General features: G+C 41.7%; 1 protein-coding gene across 1 annotated transcript in view; it reads left to right on the plus strand.

Annotated features, from left to right (window-relative positions):
• Window positions 1–18,575, plus strand: part of HADH (hydroxyacyl-CoA dehydrogenase) — a 61,852-nt gene extending 43,277 nt beyond the window's left edge. The window contains exons 5-9 of the mRNA XM_025212776.1: window positions 1,689–1,815; window positions 7,587–7,676; window positions 10,454–10,526; window positions 15,703–15,819; window positions 18,066–18,575. Coding sequence (XP_025068561.1) covers window positions 1,689–1,815; window positions 7,587–7,676; window positions 10,454–10,526; window positions 15,703–15,819; window positions 18,066–18,184 — 526 coding nt within the window. The 3' untranslated portion in view covers window positions 18,185–18,575. The remainder of the gene's footprint in view (window positions 1–1,688; window positions 1,816–7,586; window positions 7,677–10,453; window positions 10,527–15,702; window positions 15,820–18,065) is intronic.
• Window positions 18,576–22,454: the final 3,879 nt, after the last annotated feature.

Here is a 22,454-nt window from a genome sequence, read left to right on the forward strand (position 1 = left end):
CAGTTTATTTGGAGGTTTGGGGGGGTGGCTTAATTCCTCCCTAAAATCCAACGTGCTCTTTTGACTCGGGAGCTGGGGGGACAATTTCCTCAAAACTCTTACCTGTCCTGGAATTTGGTTTATATTTCATTAAATGTAATTGCATAATAATGCTTGCCTGACCTAATAGGATATTGTCTGGAAGGGAGTCTTTGTGACTGTGTGGTGCAGACCAACCTATTTAATTATTTTCTGCCTTAGAGTTTCCAATTTGTAACTAGTGCTGTTATGAGTTAAAAGTGCTCTGAGGCCTTGTTGACTGAGGGCCCTATATACATTGGGAACATTGTTATATATGCTTCCAAATTTTACACGCTCTCTCTCTCTCTCTCTCTCTCTCATGCATATATAGCAATGTTCTAAATGTATATAGCGTCAGGAAGGCCTTAGAGCACATTTAACATGTAACATATGCCATAGTTATGTGAATCTAAGAAGACCCTGAATTTAAAATGACCCCTCATAATTAGATTCAAGACATGAAAAATTTATAAATTTGTTATAATTTTCCATGCATAGAATCTAATTATTAGAGGTTGTTTTTAATTAATCCCCTCCACCACTGCAGGGAGATAGCTTGTGCCGGCCCCCCAGCCTCTGCCCTCCTCTCCTCTTACCCTTGCTCTGTGCCAGGAGGCTCCATCCCTGCTCTAGCCTGGGGCATTAAGCATGGCCCAGCTCAGCCCCTGTAGCAGCCCTATGGGTTGTGCACTGCTGCTGCAGAGCCAGACTGGGGCCATACTCGGTGTTTGCCAGTGCAGAGCAAGGGCAAGAGGGGGAGAAGAGGCTGTATGAGGGAGGAGATGGTAGGGGGAGGGGGGCAGGCAGCAGCTGCAGCTATAGCCCTGATCCCGGATAGGGGCTGGAGCTTGAGCCGCAGCATTCACTTGCCCCCACTCCAACCTCGTGCTCGATTTTAAGACAAGGGGCTCCCCCATGTTACATGGGGGCTCTCATCTTAGAACCGAGTAAATATGTATATATCATGGTCACAAATGTTTTGTATAAGAAACCATATGCAAGATGGACATGTATAAAGACTAAAATAAGACATTTGCGATATACATGCATCTAATATATGTGTATGTTATTAGATGCATATATACAGATGTTCTAAATATACGTAAGACCCTCTGTCAAGAAGTCCTCAGAGCACATTTGTGACAAGTTGCAAATGTCATGAAAAAATATTTGTGCCAGTGGCTTTATTCTCTTGTATAAAATTTAATAAAAAATCCTAGGTCAATGTAGTGAATATAGTAGTCCTTTATTTCTTGACAGTGCTGGAAGCCAAACTTCGTGTCTTTATCTTGAATGTGATTTTCCTGAGATGGGGAGAAAGATAGCTCATCTTTTCTTGATTCAGTGATGTGCCCAGTATATTATTCCTGGGGTCAAGAATTCACATCGCCTTTCCAACAGCAAGCTTAACCATTAGTAATTGGTGTCTCTGCGTGTGTGGGGGGAGGAAGGGGGTGCGAATTTTGAAATACATTATGGAGAAAATCAACAAAAGGCCCAGTGTGGGGTTACTTCAAAGACTAACTCAAAAAAAAGATTACCCATAGTAAGTTTGTATAGAGTACAGGCCTCTTTGCTCTCAGAAAGATAGATGTCATTCACACAATCCATGCTTTTTTCCCTACCAGACATACCATATTTGCAAGCAATACTTCATCCTTACAAATCACACAGTTGGCCAACTCTACTACCAGGCAGGACCGGTTTAGTGGCCTCCATTTCTTTAATCCAGTGCCTGTAATGAAGCTTGTAGAGGTAAGTGTCTTACAGTACTCTAAAAAAAATTATAGTGTTGCAGAATGTATCCCAGCATGCAGCCCTTTTGGCCAGGATAAGTTATCTCTAAGGATAAGAAGGTGAGGCAGATGATAGACTAGTTAGTCAGGAAATTAGAACTAGTTAGGAAATTTTCCTTGATCTCTAACTATTAAGATTCTAAGGTTGATTGGTCTCTATGCTGAAACTGCAGGTACACATTTTGACTATGATGATGGTTTTAGCCACATGGGAGGCTACCTGATAAGAACTGTACAGAGACTACCCATGCTTGCTGAAGCAGGAGAAATAAATGCAGACAACTGGAAAAGAAATGTTAACCACAAGCCTGGGTTGGATATAAATTAACATTATAGAGGTGAAGGGTTTCATAATCTTGTCAGTCCCCTAACCCATTTTTGGAGAACTTCAGAATGTCCTAACCCAATCCTTAGGATTCTTTACAGGCTATGCTTTTGCAATGATCCAGGTGAATTGTCTGTAGATTTTGAAATAGTTCTGATGCCAAGCTTAGGTTTTTTCTCAATTTCGTAATGCATGAAATATGTCTTTAAAATAATGTAATTGACCTTCATGTAAGGACATGTATATATGCGTGGTTTGCTATAACATGAATTTGCATTGCTGTTCAGAGTATAATCTTGTAGGCGTATACAAGAGCATGTGAAAAATGATTGTTGTGTTATAATGAAACTGATGGTTTTCTTTCTCCCTTTTCCACCAAAAAATAACAACCAAGCAATAAGTAATTTTTTTTACCTGTGATGCTTACACAGTAAGAATAGGGATAAGACAGGAATTCCCTTCTGAAATCATCTGTCCATCTGAATTTTCTAAAAACAACATTTTTCAAATATAAAAACACCTCAGAGTCTCTCTATACCAGTGATTCTTCACCACAGTGACATAGTGGCCAGCCCGTGTGACAGGAGGTACGCAATTGCTCCTCTTCCTACTGGGCACCCTCATGTCCCACAAACCTATTTAATTATTTTCTGCCTTAGAGTTTCCAATTTGTAACTAGTGCTGTTATGAGTTAAAAGTGCTCTGAGGCCTTGTTGACTGAGGGCCCTATATACATTGGGAACATTGTTATATATGCTTCCAAATTTTACACGCTCTCTCTCTCTCTCTCTCTCTCTCATGCATATATAGCAATGTTCTAAATGTATATAGCGTCAGGAAGGCCTTAGAGCACATTTAACATGTAACATATGCCATAGTTATGTGAATCTAAGAAGACCCTGAATTTAAAATGACCCCTCATAATTAGATTCAAGACATGAAAAATTTATAAATTTGTTATAATTTTCCATGCATAGAATCTAATTATTAGAGGTTGTTTTTAATTAATCCCCTCCACCACTGCAGGGAGATAGCTTGTGCCGGCCCCCCAGCCTCTGCCCTCCTCTCCTCTTACCCTTGCTCTGTGCCAGGAGGCTCCATCCCTGCTCTAGCCTGGGGCATTAAGCATGGCCCAGCTCAGCCCCTGTAGCAGCCCTATGGGTTGTGCACTGCTGCTGCAGAGCCAGACTGGGGCCATACTCGGTGTTTGCCAGTGCAGAGCAAGGGCAAGAGGGGGAGAAGAGGCTGTATGAGGGAGGAGATGGTAGGGGGAGGGGGGCAGGCAGCAGCTGCAGCTATAGCCCTGATCCCGGATAGGGGCTGGAGCTTGAGCCGCAGCATTCACTTGCCCCCACTCCAACCTCGTGCTCGATTTTAAGACAAGGGGCTCCCCCATGTTACATGGGGGCTCTCATCTTAGAACCGAGTAAATATGTATATATCATGGTCACAAATGTTTTGTATAAGAAACCATATGCAAGATGGACATGTATAAAGACTAAAATAAGACATTTGCGATATACATGCATCTAATATATGTGTATGTTATTAGATGCATATATACAGATGTTCTAAATATACGTAAGACCCTCTGTCAAGAAGTCCTCAGAGCACATTTGTGACAAGTTGCAAATGTCATGAAAAAATATTTGTGCCAGTGGCTTTATTCTCTTGTATAAAATTTAATAAAAAATCCTAGGTCAATGTAGTGAATATAGTAGTCCTTTATTTCTTGACAGTGCTGGAAGCCAAACTTCGTGTCTTTATCTTGAATGTGATTTTCCTGAGATGGGGAGAAAGATAGCTCATCTTTTCTTGATTCAGTGATGTGCCCAGTATATTATTCCTGGGGTCAAGAATTCACATCGCCTTTCCAACAGCAAGCTTAACCATTAGTAATTGGTGTCTCTGCGTGTGTGGGGGGAGGAAGGGGGTGCGAATTTTGAAATACATTATGGAGAAAATCAACAAAAGGCCCAGTGTGGGGTTACTTCAAAGACTAACTCAAAAAAAAGATTACCCATAGTAAGTTTGTATAGAGTACAGGCCTCTTTGCTCTCAGAAAGATAGATGTCATTCACACAATCCATGCTTTTTTCCCTACCAGACATACCATATTTGCAAGCAATACTTCATCCTTACAAATCACACAGTTGGCCAACTCTACTACCAGGCAGGACCGGTTTAGTGGCCTCCATTTCTTTAATCCAGTGCCTGTAATGAAGCTTGTAGAGGTAAGTGTCTTACAGTACTCTAAAAAAAATTATAGTGTTGCAGAATGTATCCCAGCATGCAGCCCTTTTGGCCAGGATAAGTTATCTCTAAGGATAAGAAGGTGAGGCAGATGATAGACTAGTTAGTCAGGAAATTAGAACTAGTTAGGAAATTTTCCTTGATCTCTAACTATTAAGATTCTAAGGTTGATTGGTCTCTATGCTGAAACTGCAGGTACACATTTTGACTATGATGATGGTTTTAGCCACATGGGAGGCTACCTGATAAGAACTGTACAGAGACTACCCATGCTTGCTGAAGCAGGAGAAATAAATGCAGACAACTGGAAAAGAAATGTTAACCACAAGCCTGGGTTGGATATAAATTAACATTATAGAGGTGAAGGGTTTCATAATCTTGTCAGTCCCCTAACCCATTTTTGGAGAACTTCAGAATGTCCTAACCCAATCCTTAGGATTCTTTACAGGCTATGCTTTTGCAATGATCCAGGTGAATTGTCTGTAGATTTTGAAATAGTTCTGATGCCAAGCTTAGGTTTTTTCTCAATTTCGTAATGCATGAAATATGTCTTTAAAATAATGTAATTGACCTTCATGTAAGGACATGTATATATGCGTGGTTTGCTATAACATGAATTTGCATTGCTGTTCAGAGTATAATCTTGTAGGCGTATACAAGAGCATGTGAAAAATGATTGTTGTGTTATAATGAAACTGATGGTTTTCTTTCTCCCTTTTCCACCAAAAAATAACAACCAAGCAATAAGTAATTTTTTTTACCTGTGATGCTTACACAGTAAGAATAGGGATAAGACAGGAATTCCCTTCTGAAATCATCTGTCCATCTGAATTTTCTAAAAACAACATTTTTCAAATATAAAAACACCTCAGAGTCTCTCTATACCAGTGATTCTTCACCACAGTGACATAGTGGCCAGCCCGTGTGACAGGAGGTACGCAATTGCTCCTCTTCCTACTGGGCACCCTCATGTCCCACAGGCAAGTGGCACCCAGCTATGACCACTCCCTGCTCTTTGGCAGCCCTTATGTTCCCAGCAATGTGCTCTACTACATACATGCCCAAGCAGCTGGATATGAGGTCAGAGGGGGACATTTTTTGGCCTGGCTTGTCCCCCCCATTCTTTCCATGCTCCCGGGGCCATCAGATAGTGGGTACTATTTTCAAATTCCTGTAGCCATGTTTAATTTCAAGTTTATTGTTTTCAAATTTGCTCCTTATTTCCACCTGTTGAGGGAGAGCAGGGACTGGCAGTAAGGGGAGGGAGAAGGGGCTGTCAGGGGAAAAGTTGAGGGGAAGCAGAGAGCAAAGAGCTACCTGACCCCCCAGATTTATTTTCCCTGCTGTAGCAGTGGGAGGGGAACAAATTCAAGGCAAACATCCAATAATTAGATTCTGTACATGGAAAATTATAACAAATATATAAATTATCCATATATAGAATCTAATTATGGGGAGGGAGATCATTTTGTATTTAAGTAAATATGGTCGTTGAAAGGTGTGCATATTTTGGTCAAAGACCCTGTAAGGAAGCCTTGCTTTTTTCAAAAGTGTCTTGGGATCTTTATTGTCCAAACAGAGATGATGATCTTGTGGTTTTTAAAGATTTTGTTTTCCTTAAACGACCTCATACGGTCAACTTCATTTAGTGTCCCTACCTCAGATGAACAAAAGCCTGAGAAGCCTATTGCAGTTCTAACACAGAAATCTACTTGAATTGTCTGATCTGCTATTGGAGAACTGAAGATTATTTGGGAAAGAAAAGGAGGGAACTGAGAACAGAATGTCTAGATAAATGACACTGTATCTGGAAAGCACATATTTGTGCCACTGCACTAGGTGTTAGCACTGAACAAAAATTACTTAGACCTCTTTTCAGATTCTGCAGTACGATGCGCATTTGACCCCTTCTCACTAATAAGCCTTTAGGGATAAGCAGTTGGAATTCTGGACGTGCTGTACCAAGTCAGGGGTTACAACTGCATTCTAAAGAGATTTGTGATGCTGAGTAAAATCTGTTACAAATCCCCTTTAAGACTGCTCAGAGGGACTAGTTTCTGTGTAGTCTGTGCAAAAACTTTCTGCTGAATCTCTTATCTGCCTAAGTCTCCAATGCTCTCTTCCTAGTAAGAAGAGAGCCAAAGGTTGGGGAATATATCCTTTGACGATCTGAAATCCTTCAAGCTTTAGACTTCAAAATCATGAGAGGTAAAACAAATTTGACCTTCCCTGAAATGGCTACAATCTCATGTGAAAGTCCCAGACACTTTAGATCTAACTTCAAATCAGACATTTTGCCACTTTACTGCTTAGAAACAATTTTTCAGGTGCCTGGTTCTTACTGTATCTTTGTTGGCCTTACCATTAGTCATCTCTGTTTAAGAGACTCAGTTCCACTGCCATGGCATGTCATGATGATGTAATTTACTCTTCACAGTTTATGTAGGAATTCTCAAGTTACAGCATTGGGAGCTCAAGCTAATCCACAGGTTTTGTTTGCAGAGTTATGTTAGTTATTATTTCTGGTAAGTTTTAAGCAAAAAAATACCATACTGAATTCAGGGTGCATTGAAGTCTTTAGAAAAATCCATGTTTTCCATATGGAGAAGACCTAATTGCCAAGGAAAATAATTTGGGGCCTTTTTTACTCTCATGCTTCTAAAAGGGTCATAAAGTTTTGAAAAATGGAAATTACTAAATTAGGATGCTTTTTAGAATGCAAGTGTTGATATAATACAGTATCTGTGTCTGTCCTCCTGTTTACGCTGGCTACAGAAACCGGGTTACACCCTTTCTATCAAGAGCTATGTATAAATGGGGATCTCAAATGTTGTCAGCATGTTTCCCAAGCTAGCAGGGGCTGTGATTTCTGAAGGTTTTTACACTGTCTGTAGAGTAACTTTTGCAATAGAGTTGTAAAGAGATGGGCTCTATGCTTTAAGCCAGGTGAGCGACTAACTCTAACCAGAACATTTTGATTTCAAGATGTGGAGTGTGCTTTAAATTAGGATTTTGTGTTCATTCCATGTATCACTGATTAGTTTAGTGTGACTGTTCCAGAGAACATCCTGAATTGTCAATCTAATCACTGGTACAGCAGGAGGTGACAGAGAATCTGATGTTCTAGCTGAATATGTTGGTTCTTTTGTTAGATTGTCAAGACACCAATGACCAGCCAAAAGACTTTTGAGTCGCTCATGGATTTCACCAAAGTACTGGGAAAGACTGCAGTATCTTGCAAGGCAAGTAGATCCAGCAGAAGGAGTGATGTGCAATAATCAGAAGAGTTCAAGTGTGCTCATTATGAAAACTCTTCATCATTCAGGTGGTGCGTTTCCACATAAACTCATAGCATATGAACACAGGGACAATTTTCTGCTCTGCTTCTGGCCCAGATTGTGCTTTCCCATGAAACAGCCCTATTGAAGGGAACATTTTGCTTTATTAAAAAAAAAAAGTCAGTGGAAGAAAGAGAGGCTCCAAATCTGTCATATTCTCCTTTGAATGGAGTGGCTCTGGCTGTCTTTTGGAAAATGGCAAACTAAGTGCAGATCAGAGATTATCATTTGCTGCCCCAGTTCACTCCAGTACTAGTCTCTCCAAAGGAGCAGAAAGCCTTTCCTATGGAATCCAGGCTTCCTTTCTTCCAAACCTTGAGGCACAACCAGGCTGTGTGTTGTGTTGCAGTTTGGTTCTGTACTGTGGATGTATATTGTTCCACTTCTACAGGAGTAAGACCAGTATTAGTTGTCACTGCTTCTTGCCACAGATTTTGTCCCTTGCCTCTAGGACAGTGCTTCCCAAAGTTTTCCTCAGCATGACCCCATTTCCTCAGCATGGCCTCTCATTCCCAACCCGCAGCACCGCACAACCCCAGGTGCCCCTGAGTCCCCACCCACAGCCCCCTGGCCCTGCCAGTGCCCCTCACTCCCCCCCACTCAGCAGCGCCCAAGGCTGTTGGCGGGAGGCAGTAGCTGTTGCAGTCAAAGCAGAGTGCAGAGCCTGGTGCCCACCCCCAACCCTGCCCAATCCCCTCCCCTGCGGGCAGCACAGCCGGAGCAGAGCCTGGGGGAGTGGGGCGGAGATGCGGTGCTGCCTGCTGCAGGCTTGGGGCTCCCTGCCCTGCTGCCATCCCACCACCAAGGTACTCTGCAGCCCAGTGGCCAGGACCTGACACAGGAGGGAGGGGGTGCCACGCTGTGCAGCCATGGTTGCCAAGCTAAGGTGACCCCTGCTCACCCAGCAACAGCGTGGGCATAACTCTGCGCTGCTGCACCTGCTGCCGTGCCTCACCTTGGTGGCCATGGTGGTGCATCACTCCCTTTCACAGCGGGTCCCACCCACTGGGCTGCAGTGGCGGCTCCTGCCTAGAGTTGGTCTGGCCCAGCTGCACCCCACTGTGGGTGCAGAAATAGAGGACATATTTATTGTGAGCCCATCTGCTGTTGTTGCAACCCTGTTTGGGGTTGTGACACCCACAGTTTGGGAACAGCTGCTATAGAGCACTTCTGGGGGCCAGGAGGTTAGGGGAATCATTGTCTAGTAATTAATGGTAGTCAAACTTTCAGGACATGCTATTTCCATCTGTACCACAGAATCACTTTGCAGTCCTGGCATGTTTTAAAATGTTTCAGTTTTCCACTCTCAAGTGTGGACAATCCTTGCTGAATCTGCCTTCTTTATCTACATTGTTTATAAAAGACTTTGTGTTCCATGAACGAAGGCCTCTGGAAGTATGACCTTAGGCCAGTTGTTTCACCCCTCTATAATTTAATTTTCCTCAGCCACAAAATCAGTTTGTACTACAATACAGTCTAGTTGTCAGTCTAGCCAGAAATATATATAGCTGCAGCAAACAGCTGCATGGGACTGTGCAAATGTACCAGCTGTTTGCTGTGGCTCTTATTTCAAAGGGCACCACTTCTCCGATTAATTGTGCAGACTGTGGCTGTGCTCCAGCTGATTGGAGAAGCAGCACCCTTTGAAGGAAAAGCTGCAGCAGGCAGCAGCTGAGCTGGAGTGGCTCATTCTTAATTCAACAACCCACCACAAACTAAGCAGGTTGCATGCCACCTGGACATCAGAAATCCAGGTTATACTGTGTTCGCTGCTCTTTGGAAAATGCTTTGAGTTCTGCAGAGTAGTATTAGATTAGATAGTGGTATTAAATATAACTATCTGAGAATGGTGGCAGCATATTTAATAAGCCTAGGATATGTAGTACTCCATATTTTTTATGTTCTCTTTCTTATCAGTATTCCTGATCTTGTGTCTGCATTTTTGATTATTATAGAAGCTTACATTAAAGCACGATCGTTATTGCATAGGAGTTAACTAGCTTCTGGTGCCTTCCTCATCCCAGATTGCCATCATATGCTTGTGGCATTGGTGTTCACTGTTGAAGTGATTATGCTGTCCTAGAAATTTGAATAAACAGCAAGAGCAGGCACATCTCTAGTAAGAAATATACTAGGAAGAATTTCTCTTCCTTAAGAACCCCCAAATCACTATTGGCAGAATTTTTCTAAATGGTAGATATTTTCTAAGAAGCAAAATTGCATTGTTTAAAGTGACTGAAGGGCTGGAGTGAGGCAGCTTTATGTTCATCAGTCATGCCTGCTCACTGCTCCCCATTTCACAAAAACAGTGGAGTAAATCACATAGGGAGGAAAAGGGCCATCCAGAACAAAGTGAAACTTGCATCTCTATTCTATTAAATTTGCAGTACAATTTTGCTGGTACAGATGACTTATTTAGAATTTTTCTGTCCCTCTTCTCCTATTTTACAGCCCTGCTTTTCTAAGCAGACTGTTTTTATTTACATGTGGACTTTTATGCAGGCCATTGTTCTATCTATTATTCAGCTCAAGCTGCGTTGGCTTCCTTCTCAGACCTGAATAAGGGCACCTTGTGCCCAAAAGCCTATGTGAATCTATCCCAACTATGCAGGTGGTCCAACAAAAGATATTACTCACAAAAATCCTTGCCTGTCTTTCTTAGATCTCAATTTTTCTTACAGGATACTCCTGGATTTATTGTAAACCGTCTCCTAGTGCCATACCTGATGGAAGCAGTCCGGCTTTATGAGAGAGGTATTTGTCAGTGGCATTTACTTCAGGGGCTGTTGAAACGTTACTCTGCTAGACATGCTGGGATTCTTACAGGCCTTTGCTTTCTTAAGTATTGGTGTAATGATAAAAAGGGGCTTGGGATCATGTCAAGTATTAGCCAATAAATGCAGCTGAAAGGACTTCCCATCCTCATTTCTAAAGGCTAAGTGATCTTTGATGCCGAGTTATCAATTCTAATTGCTTGTGGCACTTTTCTTGGGGTTCAGGAAGTGCTGAAGGTGTAGAAGTGATGGGAAGAGGTTATTGGGCTAGAAACCCTTCCAGCTTATTTTCTGCCCCATCCCCTAGTCTTAGTGCTTTGGGAACTTCTGTGGTAGGGCTTGTTGTTTTGTAATTGGATTCAGGGGGGTAAGAGGAAAAATGTATTTCTGGAGTCAGACCCAGTTAACTTTAAAAACATAAATTGATTTTTTTTTCTTTTTTAAGAGAAAAAAGCTAGCAACATGTATGGATAAAGAGCAAGTTAGTGAGGGTAATTGTTCTTATTTCTGGCATTCTGTTCATAGCTTCATGTTATTAAAAATATCGTTTCAAATGTTTTGTTTTTGAAAGCACCATTTCCTCTTAGATGAAAGCACTCCATTATCAGGATTGCAGCAAATATGCTTTAAATATTAAAAATCCCCTTTTATAGTTTATGGAAGTGATGGTTTGATCTGCAGGAAGCATTTAAATCAACACTACTTGTTTATCCATCAACAAATGTACCTAATTACATCTCAAAGGGAGAATAGAGCAAATTAAAGTGACTTGAAAGGCAAAGGATTGGGTGAGGGGGGACTTTTTCTTCTGCTAAAATATCACAATTTGGAATACAGTATGTGGGTGTTCTCGTGTGTTAAGGAGATGCCTTTGTTAAATGATATATACTTCAGGAGACAGCAGATATTTTAGATTTAAAGAAAAAAATGACACACAATGTATATTAAAATCTGCTCTGCTTTGTTAAAACAGCAGTATTTTGATTTCAGCTCTCTTCTGTTTGGCCTTTTTTTGGTTGAAGATTACAAATTGCCTAGGCTCGTTAACATTTATTAATAGATTTTTAACTGTTTAAAAAGTCAGTTTAGGAAGTTGGTTGACATCATGCCATCGTTTGACTTAGATTCTCTGTAGCCGCATATTAAATAGTTAATCGTATCATAACCTTTGTGGTGATCCTCAGCATAGTGGAGAATCTAGGGTATGTTCCTGACTATATTAAGCATGAAAAGGGTCAATCCTTGTATTCCTAAATCATTCAGAGTACTCATTGATTTAAAGACCCTGATCCATTTCTAGTTTTGCATAGGATTAATTCCACTAATGAGACAATGTAAACAATTATTTAAATAGGTGCTTTATTATGAGCATTTTAGGTGGCAGTCTTTGTACTGAAAAACCAAGAACTCCAGTAAGTTAGGCTGGCTCATGTAGAATTCTATTGGTAGCCTAATGCTATGGCACAGTAGCGTTTTAGCATGTTTTTTTCTGTGCATGCTACTGTGTCATAGTATTAGGCTACTGCGCAGTTAGTGTCTTGTGTAGACCTGCCCACTGTTACCCTTCTAATCACAGTACTAATTTATTTAGTTCATTCATAGGACAGGGAGTACTCCTGCAGTTACGAACCTTACATTTCTGTATGTGGTCAGGTAGTAAAATGACTAAGAGAACAAAGGAAATGGACATGCTAATCTATGTAGAAGTAATTTCGTCAGCTTCCACCATTTACTTTTGTGTTGTGTTCAGTCGAGAGAATGGAATTTGGGTTGAAATTAAGCAGCTGCCAAAATTTCACTTTCTCTTCATGAAACCTACAGGTTAGTCTTACCCTATTTCAGAAGTCAGACACTAATCCCAAACTTTTCAACCTGATTATTACAGAGCATTGTGCAGTTGGAATGAATGAGTAAGAACGAAACCTACAGGCTGCAGAGCACTCCAAATTCCCATCAGCCTCATTGGGAGTATAGGGCATTTTGCATTTCACAAGATCAGGACCTTTACGTTTTGTTTAGCTTTGAGCTTGATCCATTGTATTTGGAAGTTGATGGAAAGATTCCCATTTAATTCAGGAAGAGTCCTTGTTGGCTATCCCAATGGACACTATTATTGTTGTTGGCCCACTTATTCTCATTGTTTCATAGTTGTTAGGGTTGGAAGGGACCTCAATAGATCATCAAGTCTGACCCCCTGCCCTGAGCAGGAAAGAGCACTGGAGTCATATGACCCAAGCCAGGTGCTTGTCCAGTCTCCTCTTAAAAGACCCCCCCAAGGTAGGGGAGAGTACCACCTCCCTTGAAAGCCCATTCCAGATTCTGGCAACCCTTACCATAAAGAAGTTCTTCCTGATGTCTAACCTAAATTTGCGCTCTCAGTTTGTGGCTGTTGTTCCTGGTTATTCCAAGGGGTGCCCTGGTAAGCAGAGTATCTCCTATTTCTTGCTCCCCCCCACCCCTGATTAATTTGTAAATGGCCACAAGATCCCCTCTCAGCCTTCTCTTGCAGAGGCTGAAGAGATCCAGGTCCCTCAATCTCTCCTCATAAGGCCTTACCTGCAGACCCCTAACCATACAAGTGGTCTTCCTGTGGACCCTCTCATGGTTATCCACATCCCTCTTAAAGTTTGGTGCCCAGAACTGGACGCAGTACTCCAACTGCGGCCTGACCAATGCTGCATAGAGGGGGGAAGTATCACTTCCCTGGACCTAACCTATTCATGCTGCACTTGCTAATGCATGACGGAGTGTAGTTAGCTTTACTGATTACTTAATCACATATTCATCTTGGAGTCAGCTATGACTCTGAGATCCCTTTCTGCTGCTGTGCTGCTGAGAAGGTCATCCCCTGGCCTATAGGTGTGTTGGTGATTCCTTCTCCCTAGACGTATCACTTTGCACTTGCCTTTGTTGAACGTCATCCTATTCTTTTCCGCCCACTTTTCCAACCTGTCCAGGTTCACCTGGATTCAGTCCCTTTCCACTAGTGTGTTAACTTTACCCCATCATTTTGTGTCATTCACGAATTTGGACAGAGTGCTCTACACACCTTTATCTAAATCGCTGATGAAGACATTGAATAGCACAGATCCAAGGACCAAGCCTTGGGGGACCCCACTGCCCACATCTTTCCAGGTTGATACTGATCCGTCCACCACCACTCTCTGGGTGTGACCCTTAACCAATTTGCCACCCATCTGACTGTGTAATCACCTATGTAACAGCAGCTCAGTTTGTTTATGAGAACAGGATGAGATATCATATTGAAGGCCTTCATGAAATCCAAGTAGATGATATCTGCCTCAACTTCTGCATCTAAGCATTTTGTGACCCAGTCATAAAAAGAAACAAGGTTAGTCAGGCAGGATCTACCTGCTATGAACCTGTGATGCTTGCCCTTCAGCATTATTTTTCCTGCTGGGCTCCCACAAATGTGATCTTTGATAATTTTTTCAAAGATTTTCCCAAGGATAGAGGTGAGACTAACTGGTCTATAATTACCCAGAAACTCCTTCCTCCCCTTCTTGAAAATAGGGACCACATTGGCCCTTTTCCAGTCCTCTGGGACCTGACCTGAGCACCATGAGTTCTGCTCTGCTTTCCTCTTTTGACACCACATGAGGTATTTTGCTTGGATTCACACTATAAAGCTATATATCAAATGCCTCATGTCTCGCAACCTTGGCATTTTAATTAACATTCTTTCTTTTAAAAAAGCCCCAAATGTACACAATAACAGTAGAACAAGCTTGGGGTTTTCTTTTGGATTTTTTTTGTTTGCATGCTTGCTTGATTTTATAAAACCTACTCTGAACAGATTTTGCTCAGTTATTTGTAACTTGTTTGCAAAACTGAGCAATTTATGAAAAGGATTATCTGACATGCTTGTCTGTGATAGCAGAGGACTGAATTCAATGGCCCACAATGTCTCTTTCTATCCTATATTAATAAATTAACTTCAACTGTATGTTCCACTTACCTCATGCAACTGGCAAAAGAAGTTTGCTGTCAGACACCCCTTCTCTTCTCACTACAATCACAGAATCATAGAGCTGGAAGGGATCTCAGGTGGTCATCTCAGGAGGGCTGGACCCCATGAGTTCATGAGGTCCCTTCCAGCCCTAAACTTCTGTGAATCTAGTCCAACCCCCTGCTCAAAGCAGGATCATCCCCAGCTAGATCATCCCAGCCAAGCTTTGTCTAGCCAGGCCTTAAAAACATCCAAGGATGGAGGTTCCACAATCTCTCTGGGTAACCTGTTCCAGTGTTTTACTACCCTCCTAGTGGAAAATTGTTCCTAACATCTAACCTAAACTTCCCTTGCTGCAACTTGAGATCGTTGCTCCTTGTTTTGTTATCTCCAACCACTGAGAACAGGCTAGCTCCAGCCTCTTTCGATCTCCCCTTCAGACTGGTTGAAGGCTGCAATAATTCTGCCCTGGTCTTAACTTAAAAATTCTCTGCTGGGCTGAGAGGCTGAATTGTCCTTTTTTCTTACCTGTAATCTTGAGTAGATTAAAGTTACCTGTATTAGACCTTCTGCTTTTTTTGCCATGACTGCCGCTGCCTCTTGTCTTGCCAGTTTACTGTGGCTGATGTAATCTTTTGTATCACAGCCCTCCTTCCAACTGCAGCCCAGTAGCCTCTATTGAAACAAGTAATGCAACAGAGAAAGTCAGTAAAAATGAGAAATGGGCCCGCAGACTGCTGTGGGAAAGGCCCAGCTTTGTACTCTTTATTTTACAATCACCTGTCTGAGCCTGCTCTGCTTACTGAGTCTCCATATTTTAGCATGTGACCTCCCATGGATCTGTGAATTTTAATTGGCTCCTGGAATTTTCTCATAGGTCTAATGTGTGGGTCCATGAATTTGGCCTCAATCTGTCCTTGAGAATGGTTAGGATGACAGTCAGTGCTATTTTCTATACCATTCAGTATTTACAAGCTTATATATCTGCTGATAACTGCACACGTACAGTGTTGAAGTAAGCATACAGCAAATCCGTTATGAACCCCTGTTTTAGTGGATGTAGTACGTGCAAAGACTTCTGTGAAGAGCTGCACAGCATGAAATAGCACTGTGTTAATTATTTATAAGTGATGGCAAGTAGATGCAGAATCTTCTCTGTTCATCAAACTGTCAATCTTTTTTCTAGGAGATGCATCAAAGGAAGATATCGATATTGCTATGAAACTTGGGGCTGGCTATCCCATGGGTCCAATTGAACTGCTGGACTATGTTGGGTTGGATACCAGTAAATACATTATAGATGGTACTGCATATATGTTTTTCTTTCTTTCTTTCTTTCTTTCTTTCTTTCTTTCTTTCTTTCTTTCTTTCTTTCTTTCTTTCTTTCTTTCTTTCTTTCTTTCTTTCTTTCTTTCTTTCTTTCTTTAAATTGTAAGTGGATGTGGGCACTCAAGTCTGACTCAAGTTATTTTAAGATGAGCTTAAGTGACTTTGTCATTTAAGGATTAAGGACCCCCCCCCGGAAAGTCCTGGTTGATCAGTCAGCCTCAGGAACAACACACCTCAGTGTTTTCAAAGGCAGGCATGTAAGATGCAGGGAAGGAGTTTGACAAGTGGCTGCTTTTAGGCTCCCTTTGGGTGTATTGGTTTCCTGTAGCAGTGGCCACCAGTGGTGCAGCAGCATTGCTATCAAGTTGCTAATGTTGCCAAGGCTCAGGCTTTGAGCAGATTTTCATGACTTAGTACAGTTACCTGAGCCCTAGTAATCAGTGTTACTTCTACCATGGCAGTAGCTGCACAATTATAGATCATTGCTGGCATAAAGGTACTGAATTTCTAGTGGAGATCAGGCCACAATGTGTTCTTGAGTTGACAGAAACAGGAAAAGAAGGTGATCTGCTAAACTGGTTCCTTTCCTCCATCAAGAATGCAAGGAGAAGTAGTGTCCCTCACTATTAAACTCCTCCCAAACTTCTGGTTTTCTTGTGTGTTACTAACATTTCCTTGGAGAAATGGTACACGTACACATGAAGTGAAATAAGAAACCTTCTGACCCAAGCAGTCAGAGAAGCCTTGCCAAATGGTTTGTATGTGTTATTTGGCAGAGAGAAACCCACCTCCTTAGAATGGATATGGTAACTGCAACTCATGTCAGGTACCAATTAGGGAAATGGATTTTACTCTACATAAAAGCAAGTCAGTAGCTCTTGAGGGCTAAAGTGACCAGAAAATGTGGTGGTGGCAGTTCTTGAAGTAATTGAAAAGTATAAAGCTGGTCTGAGGTTCAAAGAGAGATGTGACAGGAATTACAGCATGGTAGGGACATACGTGTTCTGAATGCAGGTTTGTATTAACTGGAGGCAGTCATACAAGGGAACTTACACATCTGCTGTGGAATTGAGTGTGTCCTCTTCATTTGAAGGTAAGCACCATCCTAGTAGGGAGGTGAAAAGATTGGGGAGGGGAAAAATAATGAGGAAACCTTAAAAGGGGTCAAAATCCTTAGTTTACACACGTCCTGGTACCATATAAGGGAAATGGAGGTGACCTTTGCAGGCCGTCTCAAATTAGACGCTTTGTCAAGGTGATCTCTGTGGGATCCTGGAGTTTATATACCTTGTCTTCAGCTTTTGGGTAGCAGGGGCTTAGATAAGGAACATCTTTCATGACACCAGCTCTCAAGTACATGGTAGATTTCTAGGGCAGAGGAGCCTTTCCTTTCTCCTTTTTTGATATATATTTGAATACTGGGTTGGTCCTGGACTTGTCTTTTCTCATCAGAAATAGGGGGCTGCATTAATGGAAGGAGAAGTAAATAATGATAAATTGTCTGAGGACAAGAATTTAAATGGCTTGGACATGTTCATTTGATGTTTTGAAAGGGTCTGCCTCAGATTAAACTTTCTTTCAGAAAGTACACTCCAGTGACTTGCTTTCCCCCTAGTCAAAACTTTGGTTCAAGGTTAAGTGCTCTAATTGTGACTGTTGCTTTCACTCTTGCCTTTCTCATCCTCTTGTTTTAACTACTTTGTGTTATGAAGACTCTCCTTGGTGTTTCAGCTGGTTAGGGACCACTGGGTAAACACCTTTAGTGTTGTGTATAATACACTGTGGGAGCACTACACATTGCCATACAGTGACATTGCTACGGTGTTGTGCTATACTATTTCTTTTTGGAAGTACTAAAGCACAGTGCAGTATGGGTAGTTACTGCACTGTGCACATGGTGCACATGTAGATTTTGCCGCTATGGTGATGTAGCAGCACACTATACCTGGGGAGCACACCACTATGGCGACATAGCTGGCGAGCACGTGTAGACACATGGTCGCTATGTTGCTGTAGCACGCCGTACGGCAACATAGCATGTCGCTATTTCACCATCGGCTGCCATGTAAACCCACCCTGTGTAACTAATTGCTGGGGTTGATCCTAGTTGATCTCTGCTCCATGGAAGGAGTACTTTGTGCCCCTGACATTCTGTCAAACCATATTCTTTGCAAATAATAAGAAACACCCCTAATCTTCATCCATCTTCTCTCCCACTAGGGTGGTATATGTCAGAGCCAGACAATCCTCTTTTTGCTCCCAGCCCACTGCTGAACAAACTAGTAGAGGAGAAGAAGCTGGGTAAGAAGACTGGAGAAGGATTTTACAAATACAAATGAAGTCCAATGGATGGGAAGTGTCACGCCGTCCATATAAGCATGTGCCACTTGCAGTTCCCACCTTGTGTGTGGATGCTGTTTGATCAAGCCTTTCCTAGGACGGCATGGGTTGTTCTGTGCACTTAGATAATAATCTGTCTCTGAACTGAGTGATTGTTCTAGTTAACAGTTTCTGTACTGAGAGCTGATTTAGTCTCTTAATTTTTCCTGTAATTTGGAAAGCTTTACACATACAGTGCCTTCATGTAGATGTTGATCTTTCAGAAGCAAGATGTTTTACTTCTTTTGCAGACAAAATGACAGTGGAATTCATGTATTTGAACAGTTTGTTATATTAACGGGGTAAAAAAACCACATTTTCATGAAAATAAAATTGTTATTCTGTATGGAATGCACTGGCTTTTGGTTGATATACTTGGTTTTAGTCCACAGGGTGGCAGTCTTTTTGCAGTTTAGAAGATAAATAGGGTGAAATACAATGGCTCATTCTGTTCTGACACTTTTAAGTGATAGTGCCGTTCTTAGTAAGGTACACTTGCACTGTGAGCAGATTTATTTTTAGGACTTTCCTGTTTCTAAACAATAATTTTGAAATGGTTTTTACTCTTGGGTTGTTTGGGTTTTTGTTTTTGTTTTGTTTTGGTTTTTGTTTGTAGCTTCTTTGGAATAAAGCTGTGTACTACTGTGTTTAAAGTAATATTAATTATTTGTATTGCAGTAGTGCCTAGGGTTCCAATCCTGGATCAAGGGCGTCATTGTACAAAATGCTGTACAAACATGTAACTGAATGTGTTCCTGCCCTGAAGAATTTGGAAAGTGCATGGACTTGTTTTAACTAGCTAGAATAGGACATTTGTGAAGACCTTGCTGGACTCCCATAACCTAGTTTTATTTGCTGGCATTTTGGAAGAGAAATGTGGTCATTTTTAGTCACTCTTCCTTTGCCACAGTACTACAGTTTTCCTCTGCAGAGCAACTCGTGCTTGAGGCAAGATATTTGCTGTAACGGGTCCTTGGCTTTGCAGCTTTGTTTCCCCTGGGCTTATCAGGGTTTGGATTTGTTAATATTTTGAATATGCTGCAAAGCCCACCTTTCTTCAGACTGTTGTGAAACAGGTAGGCTGAGGGCTGGAGCACTAAATTCATTAGCATCCCTTTTGTTTTTTGTACATGTCCAATCTATAGATCTAAATGCTTACAGCTGCGTTTTAATTCTTTCCACACAAGAACTAAGCCTCTCGGCTTCCTCTCCTCAGATAAGAAAACTGAGGCTGGCAGATTTAAGGTAAGGGGTTTCTTTCCCCTGGGGAGATGCAGGAAACTTTAGAGCCAGGAATAGAAGTCATTGACTTGACAAAGGGCTAGGATTTCATTCTGGATCACCTTACTACCTTGTCATTTCCCTTAAAAAGAACAGCATCAGACTAAACCAAGACTAATGAAAATAAACTTTTCTACCTGTCTCTTTGCTGATGACACGTTACGTTGTTAAAATTGGAAGAATTTTTTAAATACAGTTTACTTGCTCTTTCAGCTTGGTGCTCAAAGTAAAGGAAGTCAGGTTCCCTTTAAGGATCTCAGTGCTGCAGTGTTTGAATTGCAAATGTTGGAGAGGGAGAGAGCTTCAAAACAACTGTTTCCATTAGTAATTAAAAATGGGAACGCTTATACTGCTCTTGTGTTCTGTGAAAGCTTATTTTTTTACAAAATCAACAGTTGGGCCAAATTTGAATTGATGGTGTCTCCTTTAATCAGAAGATCATCTTTCCTTTTAATTTCAAAAGGCTTATGTTTAAAGCACTGCATGAGCTATTTAATAATGAATTTAGCCATTTTTTTTTTACCAGTAAATGCGATATTTTGAGAAAACAAACTTTTCTCTAAAATGATATTTTCTTTTTCAGCAGTTCTAACAGGTACCGTATGTGCACATATGTGCCTAAAATGTACACATGAAACCTGAAAGTGGCATTTGCAGGTTCAGCTTGCTTATTTCTGAAATGTTTTTTCCTCTAAGTGAATAAGACATGTAGAGGTGGCTGCCTTGTGAAAGTGGATGGTCTGTGTCCCATAGGGCCTAGGACTACCCTACTAGGCAGAACCAAATAAATAAAAGAACAGGCATAACTTGTAATGTGGGGCCTAAAATGAGCTCTTAACCCCAAACTGAGGCACTGAAATAGAAAGTAATGCTGAATGTTTACAAGTCCAGAGAAGCAGCTAGTGCTCAGCACCTCTAAAAATCCATCCCTTTTCATCTGTGTGCCTAAATACCCAGGCTTGAGAACATGGACCAACAGCCATCAATGCAAAATAAGTCTTTTTTTTTTAATACACTTTTCAGGTTGTGCCCTTAAAGGAAAGGCTGTTTGTGGGCTTTCTGTAATAAGGGCAAGACTGGCAGCTTGGAATTTATTTGGCATATGTTTCAGTCATCTTGAGGTGCTTTCATCACCAGTGTGAAGAGCTTGAAGGCCACCAGGTAGCAGAGAAAATCAACATGAGTCAACAATGCGGGACAGGGTTTGAACTTGTCCACAAGGGCATTTGCTGTCATTGTGAAGGCCCCCTTGGTATAGGTTTCAGGCACGGTGACCCTGTCCAGATCAAAGTGGTTGAGAAGCTTGGAATTCAAATAGTAAATGAAAAAATTAAATGGCTGTGGCAGCTTTGTAGAACTTCCGCCACTTTTTTTATCAGCAGCTCGTTTTTCCAAGCATTTGGGAAGTTAGCTTAAAATGATTAGTGAACCTCCTGAAAAGGAATTGCCGGTTGTACCTTCCCCTTAATAAAGATTCCCACAAGGTCTGTCAACTCTGGTGAAAGTGGAGAAAGACCCCTTCCACTGCTTTCCAAAAAGAATCAGAAATGGGGTTCTTTGCCCATAAATTTACTGGGACAATTCAGTTTTTTGCCATCTTGTAGATGCAGTGCAGTGCCTTGGCTGACTACTCATTCAGCCCTTTCTGATCATTAAATAAAGGAAATCCAATTGTGGAAAAGTAAGAAATAGAAAAGGAAGAAACAAAGCTATTTTTGTTTCTTCTTCCCTTCCTTGCCCCCCTTCACTGCCAACTTCTAAAACCTTTAGTCTTGCTTGTCCCTTTTGTCAGCAGGCCTCCCTGATTTGGAGCATTCACTCCATTTCCGTCAGAGCTTTTGAGATGTGTGTTTGGCATGCAGCTTGGAGACAGCTTGACAGTCAACAGCTGAGGAGTCGGACAGAAGCCCAGATCTTGCAGCTGGAAAGATAGCTCAGAACTTAGCATCTGGGTCTTTCAGCTGCCAAACGTACTCCATCTACGGTCATCCAAACTGCTGACTCAGTTGGGGAAGAGCACAGGAGCACAGCAAACTTTGCAGACGCAGTTCCGAGTAGAATCTTAATTAGGTTAGTTGAGAGTGCTTTGTGACACTCCACTCTGAGGGGATGTGGAGCGTAAGTATAGCAGAGTGGAAATGAATATGTCGGGTATGAAGAAGGCTTGGGCCTTGCTCAAAGGACACAAATCTGTTTTTTTGTTAGCTGTATGAAACACTCTGTATGTTGTGTTAACCTCAAATGAAATATCTAGACAAATCAGTATATTATGACTATTTACAGCTGCCCCCTAGCTGGTTATAAACGTGTTTGTGCACGCAGGTGTCGCACAGATACTCTGATGCACCAGCAAATCTGTTTTATTGTCTTCCTTGCATGGTGCAGGTAGTGGCTAGCTATACTGAGTGGAATCTTGCCTGGTCTGCGTGTGTGGATGCTTTTCAGGTCATCTGGACTGCATTTGAAAACAGCTTGCTGTATGCGTTGTGCTCATGATCAGGCAGAACGCTTCCTCCCACTGGCAGTTGTAGGCACTCACTCCAGTAACGACAGGAATTGCTTTAGGTGGAGAAGCAATATTGCAAAAAGATGTTGTGTATTTTAACTGTCTTTTGATACAGTTCAGCAGCTGGAAATGAATAACTGCCACTATGTGAACAGCCCGGCTCTTTATTCCAGATGATGATTGAGAACCATGTTGTATTTTATGCAGCAGGAGGAATGCTTGATTTGTGTAGCCAAAGCATATTTGAAAAGGTATTCTTTCTGCACCTGAGGCTACTGCCCCTCTCCCAGAAATTGCTTGAATCAAGCACTTTGGAGCTGTAGTGCAGATGTCCATCCCTTTAATAAATCAGGAGTTTAAAGTGTTAGGCTATTGACAGAAATGGAGCTACCACACCAGTTGTAACGGGGTTCTCATCAACCTGTGGATCCCAGAGAAGCGTC

The sequence above is a fragment of the Alligator sinensis genome, unplaced genomic scaffold, assembly GCF_000455745.1.
Source record: "Alligator sinensis unplaced genomic scaffold, ASM45574v1 scaffold66_1, whole genome shotgun sequence".
Lineage (NCBI taxonomy): Eukaryota > Metazoa > Chordata > Crocodylia > Alligatoridae > Alligator > Alligator sinensis.